General features: G+C 39.2%; 1 protein-coding gene across 1 annotated transcript; it reads right to left on the reverse strand.

Annotated features, from left to right (window-relative positions):
* Positions 1 to 74: 74 nt before the first annotated feature.
* Positions 75 to 21,077, reverse strand: LOC140928061 (melanotransferrin-like). Its single transcript, XM_073377786.1, has 5 exons — positions 20,923 to 21,077; positions 14,877 to 15,092; positions 13,810 to 14,088; positions 6,955 to 7,218; positions 75 to 1,730 (listed from the first exon to the last, which is right to left on the reverse strand). Exons 1-5 carry the CDS (start codon positions 20,981 to 20,983, stop codon positions 1,300 to 1,302), a joined length of 1,251 nt encoding a protein of 416 aa, XP_073233887.1. The 5' UTR covers positions 20,984 to 21,077; the 3' UTR covers positions 75 to 1,299.
* Between the last annotated feature and the right edge of the window lie 775 nt (positions 21,078 to 21,852).

The following is a 21,852-nucleotide window of genomic DNA, read 5'->3' on the forward strand; positions in this document are numbered from 1 at the left end:
TAGGTCATTTCCTTGCTGCGTAATTTCAGTGAACCATTCCGGAATTCGAACGTTATAAATTTCATACACCAACATGAGGTTTTTCAAAATGACATTTATTTATTCGCCTTACACAACAAAATCACTACGTTACATACGAACTAGCCCTGCAAACCCACTGAATTCAATGTTTTCATTTTGTATTCTAATGCATGTTACCCTGACATGATCATTCCAACCTGACATTTGATGTCATCGCTAATCATGTATTTACCATTTCTCACTGTTTCTTACTGCATCAGGGCTTTGTTCTTTTTAGCCTATATTAAGAGCCATAATTACTGTCCCATTATGGCTCTTGCCTATATATAAATCATCTGAAGCCGTGCTGAAAACTTGACATCTGATGTCTCCGTTTTTTCTTTCTTGACACACAACACTATTTGCTTTAATAAAAAGCTCTAATTACCCCTGACTATACTGTCCGTTCAGATTGGTTTAAGCTACATAAAACAATCCATGAAGATCAATAAGCTTCGCAGCCTGAATAATCGTTGCCAAAAAATTATGCCTTTTTGCTACTTATCACCTGCACGGTCAAGCAAACAACTGAATGAACCACTTTTAACTAGTCTGAAACAATAAAAAAACTTGAAACGAATATTGAAGTGCCGCCGGAGCTCATATCACTGCTGAGAATAAAAGCTGTAGCACATGTAACACCCCCTCTATACCTACTTTACTTATAGTCGGTTCAGTGCTATTGAGGTAACATGTATGTTGTCTTTAATTTAAGCCAGGAACAAACGAGAAACAGGAGTTTACATGAAGATAAGACGCAAAAGCGCTAGCTATCAGTAGTGAATAATTTTAGTCTTTGAATACAACCATGCACCTGATTGGCGGAAAAGAAACGATCCCAAAGAATGAGGATCTTGAGGTGTTGATGGCCAACTGTTTAAATTGAAATTCATTAATAATTCAAAAAGGAAATGAGTTCAGGTTAGACTGCAACAGTCATTTTTTTTCTCAAAATTAGCGTCTCTCCCCTCTCTCGCTCTCTGTTTTTAACCTTGTTCCAGACCTTTTGTTTGACTGCTCTTGCGTACTTGATTAGGCAAAAATACGGACTGTTTTGCAGTCTAAGTTCAGGTTAAAACTATCCTCCATTCCCTGTTCGAATGGATTCTTCTATCAGTTAACCAAAATTCAAACTGGCTAGAAAAAAAATACCTTAAATCAAATGTTGAACCGTCTTCAGGTATCACAACGTTTTGTTTTGATCATGGCTTAAGCTAAAACAGGGTTATGTGTTTGACTTTACAGTGACATCACGGCAACCATAGCTACAAGCAGCACAATCACTGCGTAGGGCGTGGTCTTGGTGGAGACTGATATTATTGGTTTGGTGGAGACTGATATTGGTGGTTTGGTGGAGCTCGCATCGTCACATGACTTCAGTGCCTGAAGGTCTTTGACGTAATCGTCAGTCAGAAACCCTTGGTAGGTCCTTTTGTCTTTTGAGATGCTTACCAACTCGGTGGTGGAATCTTTGAACAGCAAATTGGCGCCGCCGTATTTTGTGGAGTTAAATAGTTGAAATTTTGTCCAGTCAGTCTGGCTGGGGCCATACATGCTGCTCATGGCTGTCAAAATGGTGACAATGTTATCGATGTCCTTGTTACCTTCTCTTGTTACCACAGCATGTGCAGCGTTAAACCCGAGGAAGCACTCTTCATGTTTTCCAATGTCTGATAAGACAAAGGTATAGTTAGACTTTAGTTAGTAAATTATGGGCTGTTACAACTAACAATTTCGTTCATGGGCTCCTGTTTCCACCCATGTTATAGAACCCAAGACAGTCTTGGAGACTAAATTTCATGCCGTGGATTCCGGACTCTAGGTGCTGGATTTCAGTCTTGTCAGTGGAACTTGGATTCTGGATCCAATCGTTCGGGGGAGTCCGGATTTCACAAGCAAACATTTCCCGGATTTTGGAATCCCGATTTCGTTTCGTGGGACAAAACAATAGATCTTATTTTGCTTGTTATTACTTCTCAAACAAAATGATATTAGAAAGAGAATTCAAGGATGCAAAAATGAGCAGTTTTTCTTCCGATTTTCCAATTTTGATTATTAATGAGCTTGAGGAGTATGGCACAATTCAAGCATTCCGGCTGGTTATGAAGAATTATCCCCACTATTTAAGCCGACCAGAAAGGGAGAAGTACTTTGCCATAAAGAGAGCCGCTGCATATGGCGTTATGTTTCTAAGCTAAATGTACAGCAGCCGTTTGTCACAAAAAGTTGCATAAACTGGGTAAAAAATAGCTTCGCATGTTCTAAAAGATCGAGTACGGTGAACGTATTGTCACCTCAATTGGTTATTAACCGTTATTGGATTCGGTTTTCGCCTGACAGCAAGACCTTAGGTTAACGTTGTGGTACCTACTTACATGTCAGGAGCCCATAACCCATAAGTGTTTATTACCAATTCATCTGACAATGTTACAAATCTTTTAGAAGAATGAAATGTAGGTCCTTGTCAAAAGTCCTTTTTTATAAATAACTTTTCGCTACTGTAAGTGTTAGTTTTCCTTAAACCTCTTGACCAGGTTGTTCGAAGCTGGGTTTGTAACTTGTAACGGCTTTTTATTTTTTCCTGAATCGGGCAAAGTTTGAAAAACGCCAAATCGGCGCTCTTTCGAGTATGAAATTAGCGAAAATTAAGCATTTTCTTCGCGCTCGTACATAAAAATGGGATGATATCTCTAAATGAAATCAAGTCACAAGGAAAACAGAGACTTGTACTTTATAATTCTGCAATTATCTTTAGACAAGCTGTTTAAATGTGACTGTGTTGGCCGCAAGAAGAAACACGATTTCGGCTCTTTTCAAAAATGGCAAATTTGACCTAACTTTACCATCGAAAAAAACAACTGATACATGGAATTTCAACATGAAACAAACACTATTTTAAAGCATATCCTTTGCCGTTTCTTGTGTTAAAAAATTTTTGGCGGCATTACAAAAGTGCGTCGCTGAGACACCGAAACGTGCAGCGTAGTTTCGCACGTTGGAACGGCTGAAAACAAGCAAGCCGCGAGTGTAGGCACACAAAAGTATTTGCTAATTTACCTTGTTTTACAAGGGGCACATTACGGGAAGCTCTAAAAATCTTTTGAAAAACGATTTTCAATTTGATAGTCATAAAAAAGAACTAAGTAGATTAACACTACATTTGATTGCACGCAAGTAGCTGAAAAAGACAACGCTGTTAAGTTCTCATGGACTGTAAATATTGACCTCGAGTTTCTGCACCTAAAATAAAGCCGCTAGAAACGGCGTGCTAGCTCTAAATGGGATTCGACATCTCTAAGAATTACTTACCACAGTCGTTTCAACCGCAAGTGGCCGCAGTTTGCTTAAATCTTCCCTCGTTTAGCCTCGGACTAAACGCTGTGATGCGTGATGAAAGCCCGTGTGTAATTTGAGTCTGGTCACGCAACTGTACAGACAAGGATATATCATCGCACGAGTGTACAATTAACACTGTTTTTTTTTAGTTTTATGTTTTATATTCCCAAAACATGTCGAACTTAACTTGATTTTAGGATGTCACCAGCCGAAACTCAAATAGAGAAAGAAAACAAATAGAGTAAGCCGAGTCTGAAAAACTTTTCACACTAGTTTTCTTTTATTTGCACTAAGCCTTCTGTGCCTTTGCTTGTAATAAACTAATCTTTACCCCGCTTAGCGTATAGACTTCTTTAATGAATTGAGGGATTTAGGTACACACGTATGCCATATGCAACATGAAGGTAGAGCAGGGAAATGGAAACGAGTAAAACTGTTTAAAGAAAATTGGCCAATGCTCCGCAAAAGAACATTCCTGAAAAACCACAAATCGAAAATGGACAATGGACACATTTGATGAGCGAAATACAAGTATTTAACATGTTTAAATTACTGAAAGTAGTATTGCTTTGCTCCTCTTCAGCAAGGGCAACTTCTGGCGAGACCTCAACCTGCTGTTGACGAATTGTACTGATCCCTCGCCCCCCCCGAAGAGAGGCCCTTAAAGGCCGGTCTACACAGTATGGGGTAGACCAGAATGCACGTACTGTTAGCTCCCGCCTGAAAAAAAAAGTAGTCACCTGGGCCCGGTTGTTCAAACGTTGGATAGCGCTATCCACTGGATAAATCACTATCCAGTGGATAAGTATTTGGGAAACCAATCGCACTATCCACTGGATAGAGATTTATCCATCGGATAGCACTATCCACCTTTTGAACAACTGGGGCCAGGCTCTATCCGCCACCATCCCCCCGGCACTTGTTCGCAGGCTAGAAAATAAACCAATTCACTGACAAGTTCTTTTTCATAACGTCAAAGTCCGTCGCGTAAATGAAAAAATGCTTTAAAGTGCCTCAGACATTTTACTTACTATCTTTCAACCAAATACGTTGCGGAGAAAAGAGATAAAAGGCTGAAAACAGCCTTTCATTTCGATTTAAAATTTCAGATGGAGAATGCCCTTTTCCTAGGTCTGCACCTGCAGTGACTTGTGTGCTAAAACTACTTCGTGGTGGTATCTCTCAGGCAAAAACAACCGCCTAGCGGAGAGGAGCGAGGCGAGAAGTCCGTGGCCATTTTCGAAAAGAAAAAGAAGTGTAAAGGCAGCACCTTCGTCGCTCAGAAAACGTCTGCGTATATAATTTTCTTCAGGCCGCACAGAGTTATCAATTAATGTGCCTTTACAGACCCCTTTTTAAATGAGCAGCCAGCATGGCCAGTAGACTGTTCTGAAACGGTACAACGTGATTTGTTCTCCACCACCCGGAACCAAACATTTAGCGGTGGTGAGGAAAAACTTTTATTTTTATGCGCCAATTTTGTGGATCAAACAAAGTCTGCTAGCTCTAAATGTAGTGATAAAGACATGAATTGTTGTATGTGTAGGGTTGATCCTAATGGAGAACCCAGTGCCAACCAACCCACCCATCTCCTACTCCTTCCCTAAAGTAGACTTTTCATGACGTTAGCATAATCACCTGAGACCTCTTGTAAAGTTCACTAAAATAATAGCAAGCACCTTCGTAGCCTGTTCACAGACCCTCTACTTTTTCATTAGAGATCGTCGATCTATTTTCTCTTTGGAGATCGTCGATTTTGCGTATGAAAATAAAAGCCGCGGGGGATTTATTGACCAGTAGCAAGGGGCTCTCTCTCGCGCGCTCGCTTCGCTCGCGTGCTCGTCTATTTTCGAAACGAAAGAGGAGTGTAAAAGCTGCACATTCGTCGCTCAGAAAACGTCTGCGTATATCATTTTCAGTTCAGGCCATACAGAGTCATCAATCAATGTGCCTTTATGGACCCCTCTATGAGCAGCCAGTAGGTTGATCTAGAACGGTACCACGTGATTTGTTGCACCGCTACCCGGAACCAAACATTTACAGGTGGTGAGCAAAAACTCATATTTTCATGCGCCAATTTTGTGGATCAAACAAAGATCACCTAACGTAAATGCAGAAAATCTTACTTTTATCATTAGCATGGTCGGGTCGATGTTTGGTTATTGCCCTACATACTCACGTGACTAACAAGTCAGGAGCATACCAAGTGACTCACGACATCTTTTCGATGATCGCAATACATTCAGCATTACTGGGGCCACAGGAGCCACAAACCAAGTTTGAATATGTGCGCGATTCTATACGAAGATACAACATAGACTTGCACCGTAAAACACTTATACCAGGAATTTCTTTTCCGGCGCGTTACGCGTCACGCAGTTCCGGAATGTCATCTTCCCTCGTGTTGACAGATTGAAAACATATACAAACTTAACTTCGATTCTGCCTTGATGCAGAATTTAGTTAGCGGTACTGTGACCCCGTCTAGCATTTAAATTCAGGTAAGTAAATAACTTTTCTGATATTAAGGTTTCAATACGATTAAAACTATAGCAAGCGAGTATTTCGACAATATTCCCCTCTACTAACTGTGATTTGAACTGCGTATTCGTCTCTTCATTATGGTTTATCGCAAAAATCAGTTGAAAGGAATCATGTTAAACCGAACAGAAACGCCGAAATATAATCTGAAACCGTTACAACTCTGACTAGGATTTAAATGTCGAAGTAACTTAGGTTTGCGAAGGATTAATATGCCAAGCGTTGAAACTTGCTTGTTGCACGCGCTTTCCTGGTGTCAAAATACCCTTCAGGTTTTGGTCTCTCGACGGTGCGCATTTGGAATGCCGCCAGAAACATTTTAACACAAACAACAGCAAAGGATATGCTTCAATACAGTTCTTGTTTCATATTGAAATTCCGTGTACCAACTGGGTTTTTACGATGGTGAAGTTAGGTCAAATTTGCCATTTTTGAAAAGTGCTGGAACCGTGTTTCTTCTTGGGGCTGGTACAGTCACATTTAAACGGTTTATTTAAAGTTAACTGCTGAATTATAAAGTACAAATATGTGTCTGTTTTGTGATTTGATTTCATCTACAGATATTATTCTGTTTTTATGTCCGAGCGCGAAGAAAATGCTCCATTTTCGCTAATTTCATACTCGAAAGAGCGCCGATTTCGAGTTTTTCAAACTTTGCCTGATTCCTGAAAAAATAAAAAGCTGATACAAGTTTTAACGTGATTTTTGAAATTAGTGTACTATAGAGATTATTTGAGCAAAATATGAAGAAATTCAAAAATTCACGACTGTCAACCGATTCTCGAAAATTACAGACATTGGCTCTTAAAAAGCAAATTTAGTTTAATTCTCTTTGCCTACAATTTGATGATTGGATACTCTAATATGAATAGAGAAAATTATCCTAGAGGGTGCTTATGATAAAAAGAAAACAAACCCGGGTTAAAATTTAACCCCGAGTTAACGCTAACTGGTGTGCGAACAACTGGGCCAACATTTCTCTAGCTACCTGTTAGGCAAATATCAGTAGTTATCTACCTTTTCTTGTTCCATCTTTACAGAGGTATTCGTAATCTGACGTTACTCCATATTTTCCCGGGTATTTCGAGAGCACTTCTTCGACAGTTGTGTGTTTAGCAAACGATACATCGCCCTTGCCTTCTGCCATGCACATAAATGAGCCATGGTAACCAACGTACCCATTTTTGCTCACGTCCCTGGAACATTTGTCAGACCCGGTACCGTTGCAAATGGCGCAAAGTTTCTCGGAAACTTCAGCAGGTACATTATATGATTTCACACCTAAGAATCGAAGTTCAAAGAAATTAAGAGATTATTTTATACGGTAGTTTCTAGGGCCATTAATGATGGAAACTTTTTTTGTATTTTTGAATGTACAATTGTAAATCTCGCTACGTGTAGGCAATTTACAAATGCAGCTTGAGATTGGATCATTCCAAAAATAGAAACGAAAGAAAAGAGTAGAAAAGAAACCAAAATTGCATTAAGTCTGGGCTATTCCAATTCCTGTTTCTACAACAAAATATGTAAAATGATGCTCTAATGGCTATATTTATCTTTTTCTTGATTATGTAAAGTAGCTGCTTTTAGTCAATGCCAATGTCATTCATCATGTCTAAGAATAATAATAATTATTATAATCATAATCATAATAATGATATTAACAGTAATAATAATAATAATAATAATAATAATAATAATAGTGTTATTAATGATAATGATAACATCATGATTGTCTCGTTTACTATTTTTTAAATCTTCCTAATAGTAAAAACACGTTTACTTAATAGTCAAGTATCAAATACCTTAAATTGCCGCTTGTAAGCCCTAAGCTTAATATATATCTTGATAAGGGGTTTTTAGGAGGGCTTATAAATGAAGGGACTCATATCCGAGGGGGCTTGTTACCGGAATAGAAAAGGCAAAACAAGCTAAAACAGTGCAGATTAAAATACGTTTTTCATTTACTTTTTAAAATAGACCTATTCGGCTAACTAAATGTTGTAGCCAATTCAAACTCTTTGGGGATAAAACGTTTTGTTTCAGGAATTTCCATATCATTTAAATGTGAATGCAACATTATAATGCAAATACAGTATACAAAGAATCTTGACCCCGGGAGATTTGAATTGGGTACAACATTGAGTTAGCCGAATAGGTCTATTTGGTTAAAGGAGCTGTGTCACGCATACCCTGCGAGCAGAGGCTACATTTTCGCGGTATGAAATGGCGTGCGAAAAGTAGCCTCTGTCGACAACCGTTCAAATCTGTCCAGAAATCTGGACGAATAAATTTAAAAAAGCGGGTTTTTTTCTTGTTCTTGACCGGTTTAGAGCATTGCGTGAGTCTTGCGTCAGCGAATGAACGCTGACCATTATTGCGCCTTCATGCATCCCTTCCCGCCAAATTCTCGCATGCGAACGCGGCTCAAGCGTAGCAACGGAAAAAGTTCAAAACAATTTCAAAAATCCATGTTTATGTATTCAGAAGAGCGCCTAAGAGCGTCGTCAACTTAAGAAAACTCTGTATTTTAAAGCTGTTGGAATATCAAAACGAGCTTGCTACTGGTGCTTCTTACGGGACAGGGTAAAGATCGTTAATTTATCAGATGTGAGTTCTTGTTTGCCAGGAAAAGAAAATGGATACTGCGGTGATTTTGTTGTGTTGCCTTTCAATGCAAGGCTAAATGCTCTGTTTTAAGACACAGATGGGAACCGGAAAGTTCAAAAGAATCATCGATAAGTTTTCCTCCAGCGGAAAAAGAAGAAAAGAAGCTTTAGCTGAACAACGATTCGCCCTCAAGGACTTCAAACTGGTTGGTTAATCTTCACTGTGGAACGCTTGCCCTGTTCTGAAAAGAAGCCAAAGCGGCAACGTTTTTAAAGATTTCCAGGTACAATTTGCACATTAATGGTCAAGTAAATTCCGTTTTTAAATGGAAATTTAAGTGTTTAGGTAGTTGTGACATAGATGTTTTATACGATTTGAGGCGGATTTTGGCGTTGACAGTTGATGTCTTCGGCCGCTTTCACTTGCGTGAAAGGATCCACGACCCAGTTAGTGTTACGCGAATTGCTTTTGAGGATAAAATTATGGCTTTTCGAATAAAATTTTTCGGTAAATAATTTCTCTGACTATTGTTTTGTCTATGCTCTTTCATAGCATTAGTTTAAAACCCAATCGTGAGACTACAGCATCCAATTTATTTCACGCATCACTTCTGCGTAGGGTTGTCGGCGAATTTCATTTTTCGCTTTGAGCAAAACTATGGTTTACTGGTAAAGCTTGTTATAGATTAAAAATAAGAAAATTTTCGAAAGCTCATTTGCACCTTCAGTTAACTGCTTAAATGGTCATGAAACTACCGCTTTTTGAAATAAAAACTTCCTAAAAACGCGCCGGTGGAATAGTCGTTTATAGGTTAAACCAGCGCTCCATAAAACGTTTCAGAACATTTTTCCAGCTTTTCATATATAGCATCAATGCGTCTGTAGCAATGTTTACAAAGGCGTCAAGATGGTTCAACTCTAGCCAAGAGATCATAATATGATCTCTTGCTCTGGCTTAAAAACTTCTTTAACATGAGTGTATTACCTATACCAATAAGCCGGGAAAAAACTGCCGTTTGGAGTTAAATGTGCTCCCCTCAAATCAGACAGGACTTGCTACAGTTAGTAGCATAATGCTTTCTCAAAAGACGATCCCAGGACATATAGCGGCTAAAATACTTAGGACCAGACGGGCAAAGCAGAAAAACAAAACAAAAGCTCGAGGAGTGTTGTTCGCAAGGAGTTTTCGCAAGTTTGATTGCCGCGAAACTCACGCAGATTTGACGAACCAGTTGCTTGCGAATCGCGTGACGAATTTTGCGCATGCACGATAGAAAATTGAACGGTTGTCGGCAGAGGCTACTTTTCGCTCGCCATCTCATATTGCGAAAATGTAGCCTCTGCTGGCAGGGCATGTCACACAATTCATCCAAATTAGAAAATTACAGAATGCCCGTTGAATTAAGAGAAAGATAAATTAAAATAACCGCTTAAAACTTTAAAGGAAGGTTAAAATAACATAACAGAAACAACAGATGCCACGGATGGGCAAAACTGAAGAAGATTGAAACAGATTGAAATTAGGGTTTTTGAAAACTATTCAGCCTAACAGTATTTCAAAGTTGATTCCTGCTGCTTGCAATTTCAAAAAAAATGCTCAGGAGACATATTTGTTTGTCTCTGGTCTCTGATTTTGTCATTTACCTGTAATTTCCTTGCTTGCTTTAAGTTCCATAGCGATTGAGGGCGAGTAATTGGCAAAATTAAACAAAATGTACTGGACTGCCGTGACACAGCCCCTTTAATTAATAAAATATAGGCTTTTACATATTAAACAAGACGCTGTGTGAGCGTATATTTGGGCGTGGTCGTACTACGGGTATGATACTTCGAACATGCCTTATTGCAGCTAAAGAACTGTCATCATATCTTACCAGAGAAGACAAATCCTTTACTCCACTTGTTTGCTGAACCACACAGCTTATACAGTATGTCCCAATCCACAACAAAAATAGTGTCATTTCACGACAATGTTTGAAAATATGCACATCTTCAATGCAGACATGCTTGGAGCCAAATTGCAACATAGGACATAAGTGGTTCCATCCTTATTCTTCTCAAAAAATTAACGTACAAAAGATGAGGTTCAAAGGTGGCAATATGTACACCTTCAAGTTCATATATATCCTCATTCCTATGTAGAGTCTAAAAATATTGTACTAATTTATGCATGGATGGTATTTCCAACAATACAAATGTCCCTTCTATGACTGTTTTGATACATATCTCTAGCATGAGAATCAAATACATTATATCCCCCAGCCTCAGTGCTGTACATACGAACACCAATAATTGCCACCGTTAAAATGAATGAGTTGTAGTTCAGTGCCAAGAGTGTTTGAAATGCTTTAACCTGTGAGTGGCATATAAAGTAGTGATGGATGTTACAAGTATATCTGTCACTGTATTCAAGGTGGAAAAATTGCTCAAACACTGTAACCATTCCTGGCAATTCTGTTAACATTGACAAAGATTGTCTTGCAAGCAGTGACAGACAAGAATATAATTGAATACCAACAATCATTATTTGAGTCATATCATCAACTGAAGTCATCTTTGTTATCTTACTGTAAATTAAAGCGCACGGACTCATTGCGACACATCGTTGTCCACCATTTTCCCCAAATCCTGTAACATTTCCTTGACAGTATGGAGCATTAATTACTTTTGTAGCATCTACATAAACTGAAGGTCCTGGATTCTTCTCTATATCACTACAAAGCTTAAATTGGCAAAATTAACCCGGTGATTCAAACTGTTTTAAGCACCATGAAATGGATAATTACATGTACAGAGGGGCAATTTCTTACTTAGAAGCCTATTTGGATATCTCATTCCACCTAAATCACCAGTGCTCTGATGCTTGGACGACAGATACACCTTCCCTCGTTTACGAACTAGTTTTGGAGTTGCCCCTTAAGTAAAACCTCACACTGTTACTGTTACTTCTGTGCCTGTTTAAGTGTAAACCTTTTCTACTTTTAACGTAACAATGAATTTCGGACGACAATGGTGTATTTTTCCGAATACTCTTCCATACAAAAGGTGTCACTTTCCGTGTTTTCTGTAACAAAAGATTTTAATTTGTTCATGGGTAGTCTGCTAGGGGCATGACGGTAACCGGTCATTTTGTTCCATGGTCAGATCGTTGACTGCGTTCCAAGTCAGATCGTTCCAATCAATAGTCAGATCGTTCCATAAAATAGTCAGTTCGTTCCACAAAAAAGTCAGTTCGTTCCACGTATGAAAAGTCAAGTAAATCTTTCTAAATTTGTTGAGTGAACTTTATCGAGAAGAAAAAGGTTTCGTTCATACCACAAGCTGATAAAATGATAATCGATCCAAAGTCGATTCGATCCATCCTAAAATCGTTTGAAAAGAAACAAGAGACGATTTCAACCAGCCACGGGCTTTAACATTTAAACCGCTGCTTTGAGCTGGAATCGATCGATAGTTTTGAAAGATATAGCACAACAAGTAAAAGCTATGCCGCTCTGAAGGTACAGTATTTCGAAGCGCTTGTAACCTAAATATTTCTTTGCAGCGGCCGATTTATGCAAATTTTGAAAACAACGCGAGTTTCGAATTACAATCTCAATTTTATGGTAATTTATCATGCCGAAAATATAATGGACTAACCTGGTTTAAACCAATGAAATTGTAAGTGCTGTTATAAATAAATTTCCCACGACGAGATCTCAATTCAACTTCTTTTATTTCCTCCACAAAAAAATTTTCCTTCTGTACAACTAGCTCATTACCTTCTCTTGTCGTCACCCCGCTGCCATCAAAACACTAACACAAAACTTGCTGATAATGCAAAATCCCGACGCACAGCATCGTATGAAAAATCACAACACGCAATACAAGAACAAGTACATTAACCGTCAACCTGCTAAACAAAATTGAAATAATAAAAAGAATTGTCGCAGTTATCACAGTAGTTCCAAAGGAAGCCTCAGTCCCTTTTGGTTTCAATTGTTGACAATCGTCTCTTCCTTCATCGGAACAGATTTTTATCACAGGCAACTCGCTGTGTTCCGCAATGCAAAAATCAAAATCACTATTGTCACACTGATAACCAGCTACACAAATCTTGCGACTCTCAAACTTGTTCAACATTCCTCTATTCAAACTCTTATCCATTTTACACGTACACTCCTGATATTCCGATTTGTTATTACGTCTATGGGGTCCATGAGTCTTTGATGTCATTGAATGTCTTGATAATTTCCTTTGTTTTTCTTTGAGTTTGCGGACCAGCCCATTCCGAAAACACTCAGTGTTATTTTTTAGTGTGGGCTTACCGCGAACAGTGTGTGCATTTGTAAGTTTAACCCGGGATAACATGATTAAACAATATATTAACACGTTCCTCGAAACGCCACGGCCAAATGTTATCCAAACTGCTTCTCACTGTTGCTTCGAAAAATTTCGGATCAAACGATATCCAAATCGTCCCTCATTGGATTATCCACTCGACCTAACAAAATCGACCAATCACAAAAAATGGACATAAAATAAAGAAAACAAAGCAAATTCAGATGACCTCCTAGGAAACATGCCATTAAAACTGTCTTTCTATGATTGGTGCATTTCGATCCTCTCGTCAAAAAAATGTCAGACGTCAATCATCTTAGCGGACCTCTTAGGAAACGAAAGTTTTCTTCCATGGGTTCAAAAGGTCATTGTTTATGATTTGTGATTGGTGGATTTCGATCCGTTTTTTGTGTTTCTGTGTTTCAAGGTTCGTTGCTTGTGATCTTATCGTGACCAAAACTCGACATTAATATTCCAAATATTTTTGATAGATTTCATCCCTGGACTTCAGACTTCCAAATTTCGATGAGGCAAAAATACTGAAGAGTCAGATTAACCTTTGAGATCGTAAAAGTGCGATTAAGTGCCGTGTGCAAGCAGAGATTTCTTTCCCACCTCTTACCTTGTACAAGAAGTTCTCGCGGCAGGCATTCGCCTAGCTTCGCTTGTTTACTTGCCTTGTTTACGTTAGCACGTATTGCGTGCCTATTGCACATTTGCGTCAAAACAAGCCGTTTCCATTACTCTATTTGGGCCACGCCCAAATAAAAATCGAATTCCTTTTAATAAAAGCTAGAAGGGCTTATATCAAGTGTATTTTGTTTTATTTTCAGAGGTAATGTGACGATAAACAAATCAATAAATTAAAGTTAATGAATGAATGAAAGGAATGAATGAATAATGATGAACGAACAAACGAGCAAAGAAAGCTCACAAAGATCACCTGGTACACAGCTCTCAAGGAAAAATTTAGAAGCTGAATAAAAGTCGTGGAATTCTGTATCACATTTCACTGGTGGAATAATTTTTTTGCGTAGCAGGTACCCAATGGGAACATTCCAGCCTGCTGTTCTTCGAGCTCCGGTATGACATGACTTTTTTCCCTTCAGACCTTCAAGGTTGAAGCCTGTATTGATCTTTTTCACGATGGCAACTCCGTAGTACTTCACTCCGTATTTTCCATATTTCTCAGAGACAATGGGCACAAGACCATCATTCTTGCCTGGATCGAATGGGAATAAAGAAATATAATGTATACAGTCAACTCTCGCCTTGGGGAAATCCCGCTATAACAGAACCAGAAAATACGGACAGCAGCTAAATCCCAGGCAACAAAAAGATTACAGAAGTTTGACTGAAATGTACTCCCGCTGTTAAAGACTCTCACTAATGAGGACATTTACCCAAGGTCCTTACCATGTCCGCTGTGAAGGGAGTTGACTGTAATACCATTTTTTTTTTTCTGGCGTTTTCATGTAATCATGCGTCATATATGCGTCATATTTGAAGACATGCAGGTCCTATTTTCTCTTGTAGTGAATTGTTTGAACTGCTCGGCTATGGCTACTAAAATATTAAACCACTGCATCGCGCAGTCGGCAACCCAATGAACCCCTATAATGGGGGTCTTGTTTAACATTTCAATGGTACATGTACAATTAATTCTCGGGACTTTGATTATTGGCCGCTTAATAGGGAGGAGAAGAGACGTCACGTTGCCATGGTAGCAAAATTTCTGGACCACAACAATGGGCAGCTTAAGCAACGACTACGGCGACGGCAACGAGAATGACAAAAAGTAAATAGGTTTCTATAAGCAAAAAAACTGTGCACGTATCACGTTTTTCGTACATTTCTAAGTTGTCGTTGCACGACTCCGACATGAAACTTCCTAATTTCATGTGTCCACTTCGGAGTACATGAACACAACACAACATTTTTCTTTTTCCTTTTCACAACTGGGTCCAACCCTAGAAAATTTCGCCAACACTTGACAAACAAAGCTTGTACCTGCTTCATAAACACGTCCACCGTCCAGTGTCACGAGGTCAGCCTTATCGTCTTTGATGAACGTCATACAAATGTCGGATGTGCTTCCATTAACACAACTCAAGTCAGTCACTGGTATACCTTTTTTTGTAGCAGTTTTGCTCACGTACTTGATGAATTCTTGACATTTGCCCATCTCCGTGGACTTCGCACACCATCTGAAGTTGATTGACGACGCTGTAGGAAAGTGCATAAAAAATATTTAATAAAAACCGTTAAAATTACGGTACCTCCATTCCCAGCCCCGAGGACACTTCGCTTCAAATAAAGCCGAGTGGCCCTGTGGACGGGAATAGGGTGTCCCGGGCCTACTGAATACTTCACATGCGATTTGCAGAGACATAGGTTGTGTTAACACAATTACGGATAGCTTTGCATGGCGCCACGAAAAGCTATGGGTATAGTGTGAACAGCAACGGCCTGGGGCGGCACAAGTCGTTCACACACATCAAACATCGTGCCGGCGGCGCGGTTGGCGGAGAGGCTTTGGTGCCCTAAATCCCAGTCCTCACTCCTGAATATTTACTTCCGTCTTAGTGGGTTCCAGGCCCAAACTAGCCACTGTTTACTTCCGTGACAGGGCGAATGCACCAAAGTATGGCATAAAACCTATCCGATATGTGTGAACCGGATACGTTTTCGTGCCGACAGGAAAACCCCTGCACAACAAAGTGGCACATGCTTTGGATTAATATATATATTAAGCCACAGCTAAAAGCGAAGCTCCCATTGATAAATTTATAACTTAAATCAAACAATAATTTTGTCTCCACAAATCAGTTAACGTAAGGGCACATTCATGTGACTTTTGAGGGAAAAGCTAAGTGATTTTGGAGTAAAACAAATTTTGTATGGAGTTGATATAGCCTTATATGTACACCCAAAAAATAGTCTTCAGTCACATTTAAGAGCAATGATGGCTCTTGATCACAGTAGATAAGGCGTGCAAAACAAATTCTTGGAAAACAAATCAGACCGAATTTTTTGCTTTCGACAAGTTTACAAATTCTTGCCAATAAATCTGGGTGTGTGCAAACCAATCTTTTATTTTTTTTATACACCACATCTGAGGAGAAAGAGTACTATGAGGCGCTGTTTTTGTCATACAGACCTCGTACAAAATGCAGTACTTCACAATTTTTCAAGACAAATTGCATTCATTCAATATTCAGGACCATAGAGGCACGCGTGGACTTTTAATTAGCGAAACCGTTCACAAAATTTCCAAAATCACCTATACGGCAAGCCGGTTCTAACTTTTGGCAAGCGCCAAATTTGCGAAAAAAATTTTAAAAGAGCTACGCTTCAACGTGATAAAGAATTTATTGAGTCTTTTTTTCATTAACGGTTTTATAACGATGTGTAATCTTAAAAAGCGTTTTATACGCTTGGCATTTTGAGTACTCCTGCGAGCGATGTTTATGAACGCCTGAAAACAAACGGCAAAGCGATGAAAATTACACTTTTGAGACTACCAAAAATCAATAAAGAAAAATAATTCGATAGAACATTTACAGAGACAACAATTTTCATTCACGAAAACAAATGAGTATTTAAGTGTGTCTAAGAATCCTCAAGTCTTTACTAGTAAGCTTAAAGTTTATGTTTTAAGCTGCCGGTTTCCCGGTGTTGGCTGTTTTCAAAGATGAACTCACGAAAAGAAAATCGTTCAAAGCTTTCTTTCTACAGCCAAAATTATAACTAAATATTCTTCGGAAAGTTTTTTCTTTCTATTTAAGGTGAATTAATATCGACTAAAGGCTTTTTAAAGTTCTGTAAGCTTAAGCTTATATCAAACCTCATACGAGGTCAGATCAGTGTCTCAGTCAAATCTTAATACAAACGTGCATAAACTAGCTTCATAAACTGCGCAGCTGGACTTCATGAAATTAGAGTAAATACAATAATTAGTCAGGCTTACCATATTTCGAGATGTAGCTCCTGAAAGCTATCAAGTAAGGCAAGGATCGCTTGAGCCTTTATAATTCTCGTACGCATCCAGCAAGGTGAAAAACAAAAACGATGCCATCCGAAATCGGATTATCGGCTTTGACAAGCGACGCATTTTTCAACCAAAGACCCAATAAACAAACCAGCCATGAATAAAAGAACACTCTTGATAGCAGCTGTATTTCATTTTGTACATCCAGTGGAAAAAGACAGTTAAAAACATCACAAGTTGACTCAAAACTCTGTCAGCTTCAGCTGTCAAAGTAAACAACTTTCAAGATGCTGCATAAATTTTACGCATGAACTCACCTGTCAAATTTTAACCAATCAGAGCATAAAAATTGGACGTGGATCGTGACCAACACGTGACCATGGTAAGAAAAGGTCTTCCCCGCCTGTATTTTAAAAAACTGGCTGAATTTTTGCGTCTGAAGTCAGTTTGAAATCAAAATCGTAATAGTGCGGAGCCATACTGACATAAACACAACATATTTGATATGAATTTAAAACAAAAGTAAACGTGAGCTTGCGATCATTTGAAAAGGAGTAGATTGTCAGCGGATAACTTCAAGAAAATACTCGACCTCGATGGGTCGACATCTGAGCCCGCGATTCGGTCAGGTTATAGTGGTCAGCGGATACCCTTGTTTGACAGCTGTCAATTGATGACATTGATGTGCAATCAGCTTTCTCCTGGGCTCCCAAAGTAGCTAGAAAGTGTGAGAGTAAACATTGGTATGCTTGTGGTGCGGACGGACGGTCGGTCGGTAGGTCGGTCACGTTATTACCAAAATTTCTGGGATGGGTAGATTTCCTTAGCTATGGGGCTCCGCTCACGCGCGCGCGAAGCGCGCGCGTGGAGCTCCGCTATGACTATAAAGGAAAACTTATTTTAATAATTTTTTTTCCGGTTGCATAACAACCAGAAGCAAAAATCTGCCACCTCGTCCAACCCAGTACGTAGGGCAGTGTGAATCTTCGATGGAGTTGTAATGAAAGTTACAGGTAGCCTGCAAATAAAGTCTTTCTTCTAGCTCCTCGCTGCTAGGTACGCCCTCCCCCCCCGCCCGCCTACTTACTTCCTGTAAAAGTCTCTCATCGCACTGTACTGTTTCGTGCCATAGGCGCATTCTTTAACGTTTCAATTATCCTCAGGGTCAGACATTACTTGAACTTTTATATAATAACAGCACAGTTAAACGCTGCAAAGAAGAACCTAGATTTTTGAAGCTTGGCAAAATAGATTCTTATAGTTTGGAGTGTTTATTGGAAGTTTAGGCTAAATAGGTTCTTAATTTTCATGAAGAATGATACTGTTGTTGATTACAAGAAATTGCTACAAATGGTATGTGTCCTTCATAATAGGCATTTATTTCCCCAAAATCTAACAAAACTAGGTTAACAGCTAGAAGATATGCAGTTTTCAACAATGGTTGTTTACATTATACATTTATTATATAATGTAATATAAATTTTCAATATTAAGGCCAGACTTTTGGTCAAAATGTTTATGAAAATGTAGTCTAATCCCACATATAAGAACCTGCTTATTTTTCTTGTCTAAACCAGTTCTTATATTTTGGAGTATTTAAATGACAAACTTCTGCCAGCAGGTTCTTAAATCCTAGGTTCTTCTTCTCGGCGTTTTACTGTAGTCAAGTCGCGGTGTCAAGTTAGCAGTTTTGAATTTCGAATATTGACTTTCACTTCCTGTCAATTGATATTCGCTTTCTTGTGATATATTTGGCTACATTCTTCGCCCCCGCTACCGTACCACCACTAACACACTGATCACTAACCGGCAGATGGTACACAGTTCCTCCTTGTTATTTCATGAATTACGTACTACATACTTACATACTGTTTTTGAAAAGATTACTCAATTACTTAACTGTCCTGGCCTGATGATCAAAACAAACAAAACAAAACAAAACAAACAAAAGGAGCAAAAAAGAGAATAGAATAGAAGGATAACACTAAAGAATGTCTTCCGTAGATTCGAAAGTAAGAATGCTAAGTCATCTCATCATACTTTGGTCCATGAGAGAAAGGTTTAAGATTGAAATCAGGGGGTGCGGGGGTGGGGAAGGACGATAACCAACGACGTTTTACACGTTTTGTGCTCCAACCCCTTATCCTTTTATATACACTTTTTGACAGAACACGTACCCCTTTCGTATACCCTCTCAGTTGACAAATGGTCCCCCTTTCGCAATTGTCAAGTTTAGAACGCTGCACCTTTTAACTGCTGCAAATGCACCGTCTTGTAAATATGGATAAATCACAAGGTATCGTGAATTGGTCACAGCCCTAAATGCGTCTGTTTGCCCTTTTAGTTCTTTTACAGACCAAAATAGTGGATTTCCTTGCACTTTCATATACTTCAACTCGAGAAATCCCTACCCTTTTATATACCTTATAGCCAGAAAAAGGCACCTCCTTCAGGCAGAGCCTTCCCGTATAAACCGCTATGGAATATACCCCTCGGGGATTGGGAAAAGAAAGGACAATTCGCAAATCACTGTACTGAACAAACAATCATGAAATAGCATACAAACGATAATGCGAAGCATAGCTGAAAGAATCAGCGTGGCATAGGATTGTTAATACGAACTGGCTTTTAACTGGGAGACGATCAGGAAATAGTCACTCGGTTGTATAGAATGCGTACACCACACTGCTTTTGTCAACAATTAACTCCCTATGAGTTTTCTTCCACTTAGGTATTCCGAAGCTTTGACCGTGACGACGCTAGACTGAATTGAATAAATAAAAAAAAAACCATTTGATTGTATCGCTTTACTTTCTCGTTCTGCATGTGCCTTATTACAGAATAATTCGTACCTAAAAACGTGTAAATTGTCTCTCAACAAAGTAAATGGAAATTGTTAAATGCTGTTCGACTATTTAAAGCGGGTTGACTTCTGTCAGGTTTAGACTAAACCGGAAGCCACTTGATAGCAAGTTTGAACTGTGGCACGCAAGGTCTCGGCGTCTCAGCGAGTCTCAGCAAGTCAATAAAAACGGCTTGCCAAAAGGGAAACATTAACCACAAAGGACTGCAAAGAAACGCAAACGAATATGCCGCAGAACGTAGGATCTATAAAGACCTGATCAGCAAAAATGAAAAGTAGACATATTAAATTCTGCAAGCAAAATACTGCAATGCTGTCTACTTGCCAAAAGGGACTGGCCCCGGGGGGAGGGGTACTCCTAGGAATTCTTGGTGGGGGTGTGCCGCCCGATTCTTCAAATCCTTACCCTATTTTAGACCAAAAAATGTGATTTTCCACACCCGTTTTCGGACCTTTCCTTTAAAATCCATACCCGATTTAAGACCTGATCTCTAAGAAATCGTTTATTCATTACTTAGATTAGAACGCCAGGAAAAAGATATCAGTATCCATTTCGAACGTACATGCATATTACTCTTTTGATCTTTCTTTGCCATTTTGGAATTGAAACGACAAATACATTTCTGCCTCCAGTAGGTCGCTCGACAACCATAGCCGATTCCAAACCAAAATGGGCAAATTCTATACCCTTTGGGATAACACAAAGCCATATGGCCGTATATAAGGGAGTACCTCCCCCCCCCCCCCCCGTCAAACTGTTTATATTGTGGCCTGTAATAAATTGATAAATCTGTTAATATTATTTAACTCTATCGCCTAACTGGAAATGCATCCGAAATTATAAAGAAATGCTTCGGAAAATCTGGCGATAGAGACTCGAATTAAAGAAACTGATAGAGTATTAGAATGCTCTTTGCCTCATCACTTCCTTGTTCGGTCTCCGATTGCGAAAATTTTTTCGTCCCGAACAACGATCAAAGTGTTACCTGCAAAGTATAAGTGCAAAATAGCTTGCTTTACTGCGCGAACTGACTTCCTTAGGCCGTAGAGATTTGGCTAGAATATCAAACTTAGAATGTGGCGCGCAAGATACCCGACGCGCAGCTAGAAACAACACAACAGCCTTTTTATCGAAAGACCACGTAAAGATGCAGTGCAAATGTCCAACGCAAACTCAGAGCTGAGGAGATGGCTTTCCTTACCTGAATTAACACTTTGGATCGTCAACAAAGCAAGAAAAATGAAGAGGACTTTTGCTGCCATCTTGAAGTGAAACGAAACAACGCCCGTAAAGCTGCAACACAACTGGCCCGTCGAGCTCAAATAAACTTAATTAAAAAAACGCCCACAGCTGCGACACAATGCTGCAGGACTGTCCGTCAGAATGTTGACCTGGGCTTAAACGGAACAGTAAATATTGGTAGATCTCTTGTCACGGCGTCTGAGAAGAGAAATATTACGTTACTTACTAGGGGTTGTAAAGTGTAAGTGAAGTGTTGCGAGGAGACACTGAGCAGTACCGTAAAGTATGAATCTATTAAAGAAACAACACTCAAAATGGGTTCCATTCCCAAGTCGGGGCTGCTATTTCAACCATTGTGAGTGTTTAAATAAACAAGTTGCACTTTTGCAGCCAGAAAAGTCGAGATCCGATTTAACTGGGATAGTTTTTACAATGCGAATCTGCTTCCAAATGGTTGTTTACCATTTACAAAAAGTTTACGCAAAATCCGGTTGGAAAGTAAATGGAACACAGCTTTTCAGGTCGTTTCAGTGGAAAATTTCCGGGAGCAAGGAAACGTGAACAGTTGGTCCTGTTTTCCCGCTCGGATATTCCAAACGGAAATTCCTGTTCCCGTTTCATCAAGCGTGCGAACTAATGCTTGGTGAGACAATTTTGTCAGCGAAACAGTTATTGAAAAAGAATAGTGAGAAAATTTTTGCATTAGGAACCGTTAGTGGGTTTAAACGGTGGTCACCCAAAAAAACCTTCAAATTTTGCAGTGACAGCATTTGTTATAATGCCAACAGCCTACCAGAATGCCAAAACTGACATTCAGAAAGTTCAGTTTCCCTGGGGAAGCATGCCCCCGTACCCCTTACTTTATTATGCACCAAAAGGCAATTCTATA

This window comes from Porites lutea, chromosome 2 (genome assembly GCF_958299795.1).
Source record: "Porites lutea chromosome 2, jaPorLute2.1, whole genome shotgun sequence".
Taxonomy (NCBI): domain Eukaryota; kingdom Metazoa; phylum Cnidaria; class Anthozoa; order Scleractinia; family Poritidae; genus Porites; species Porites lutea.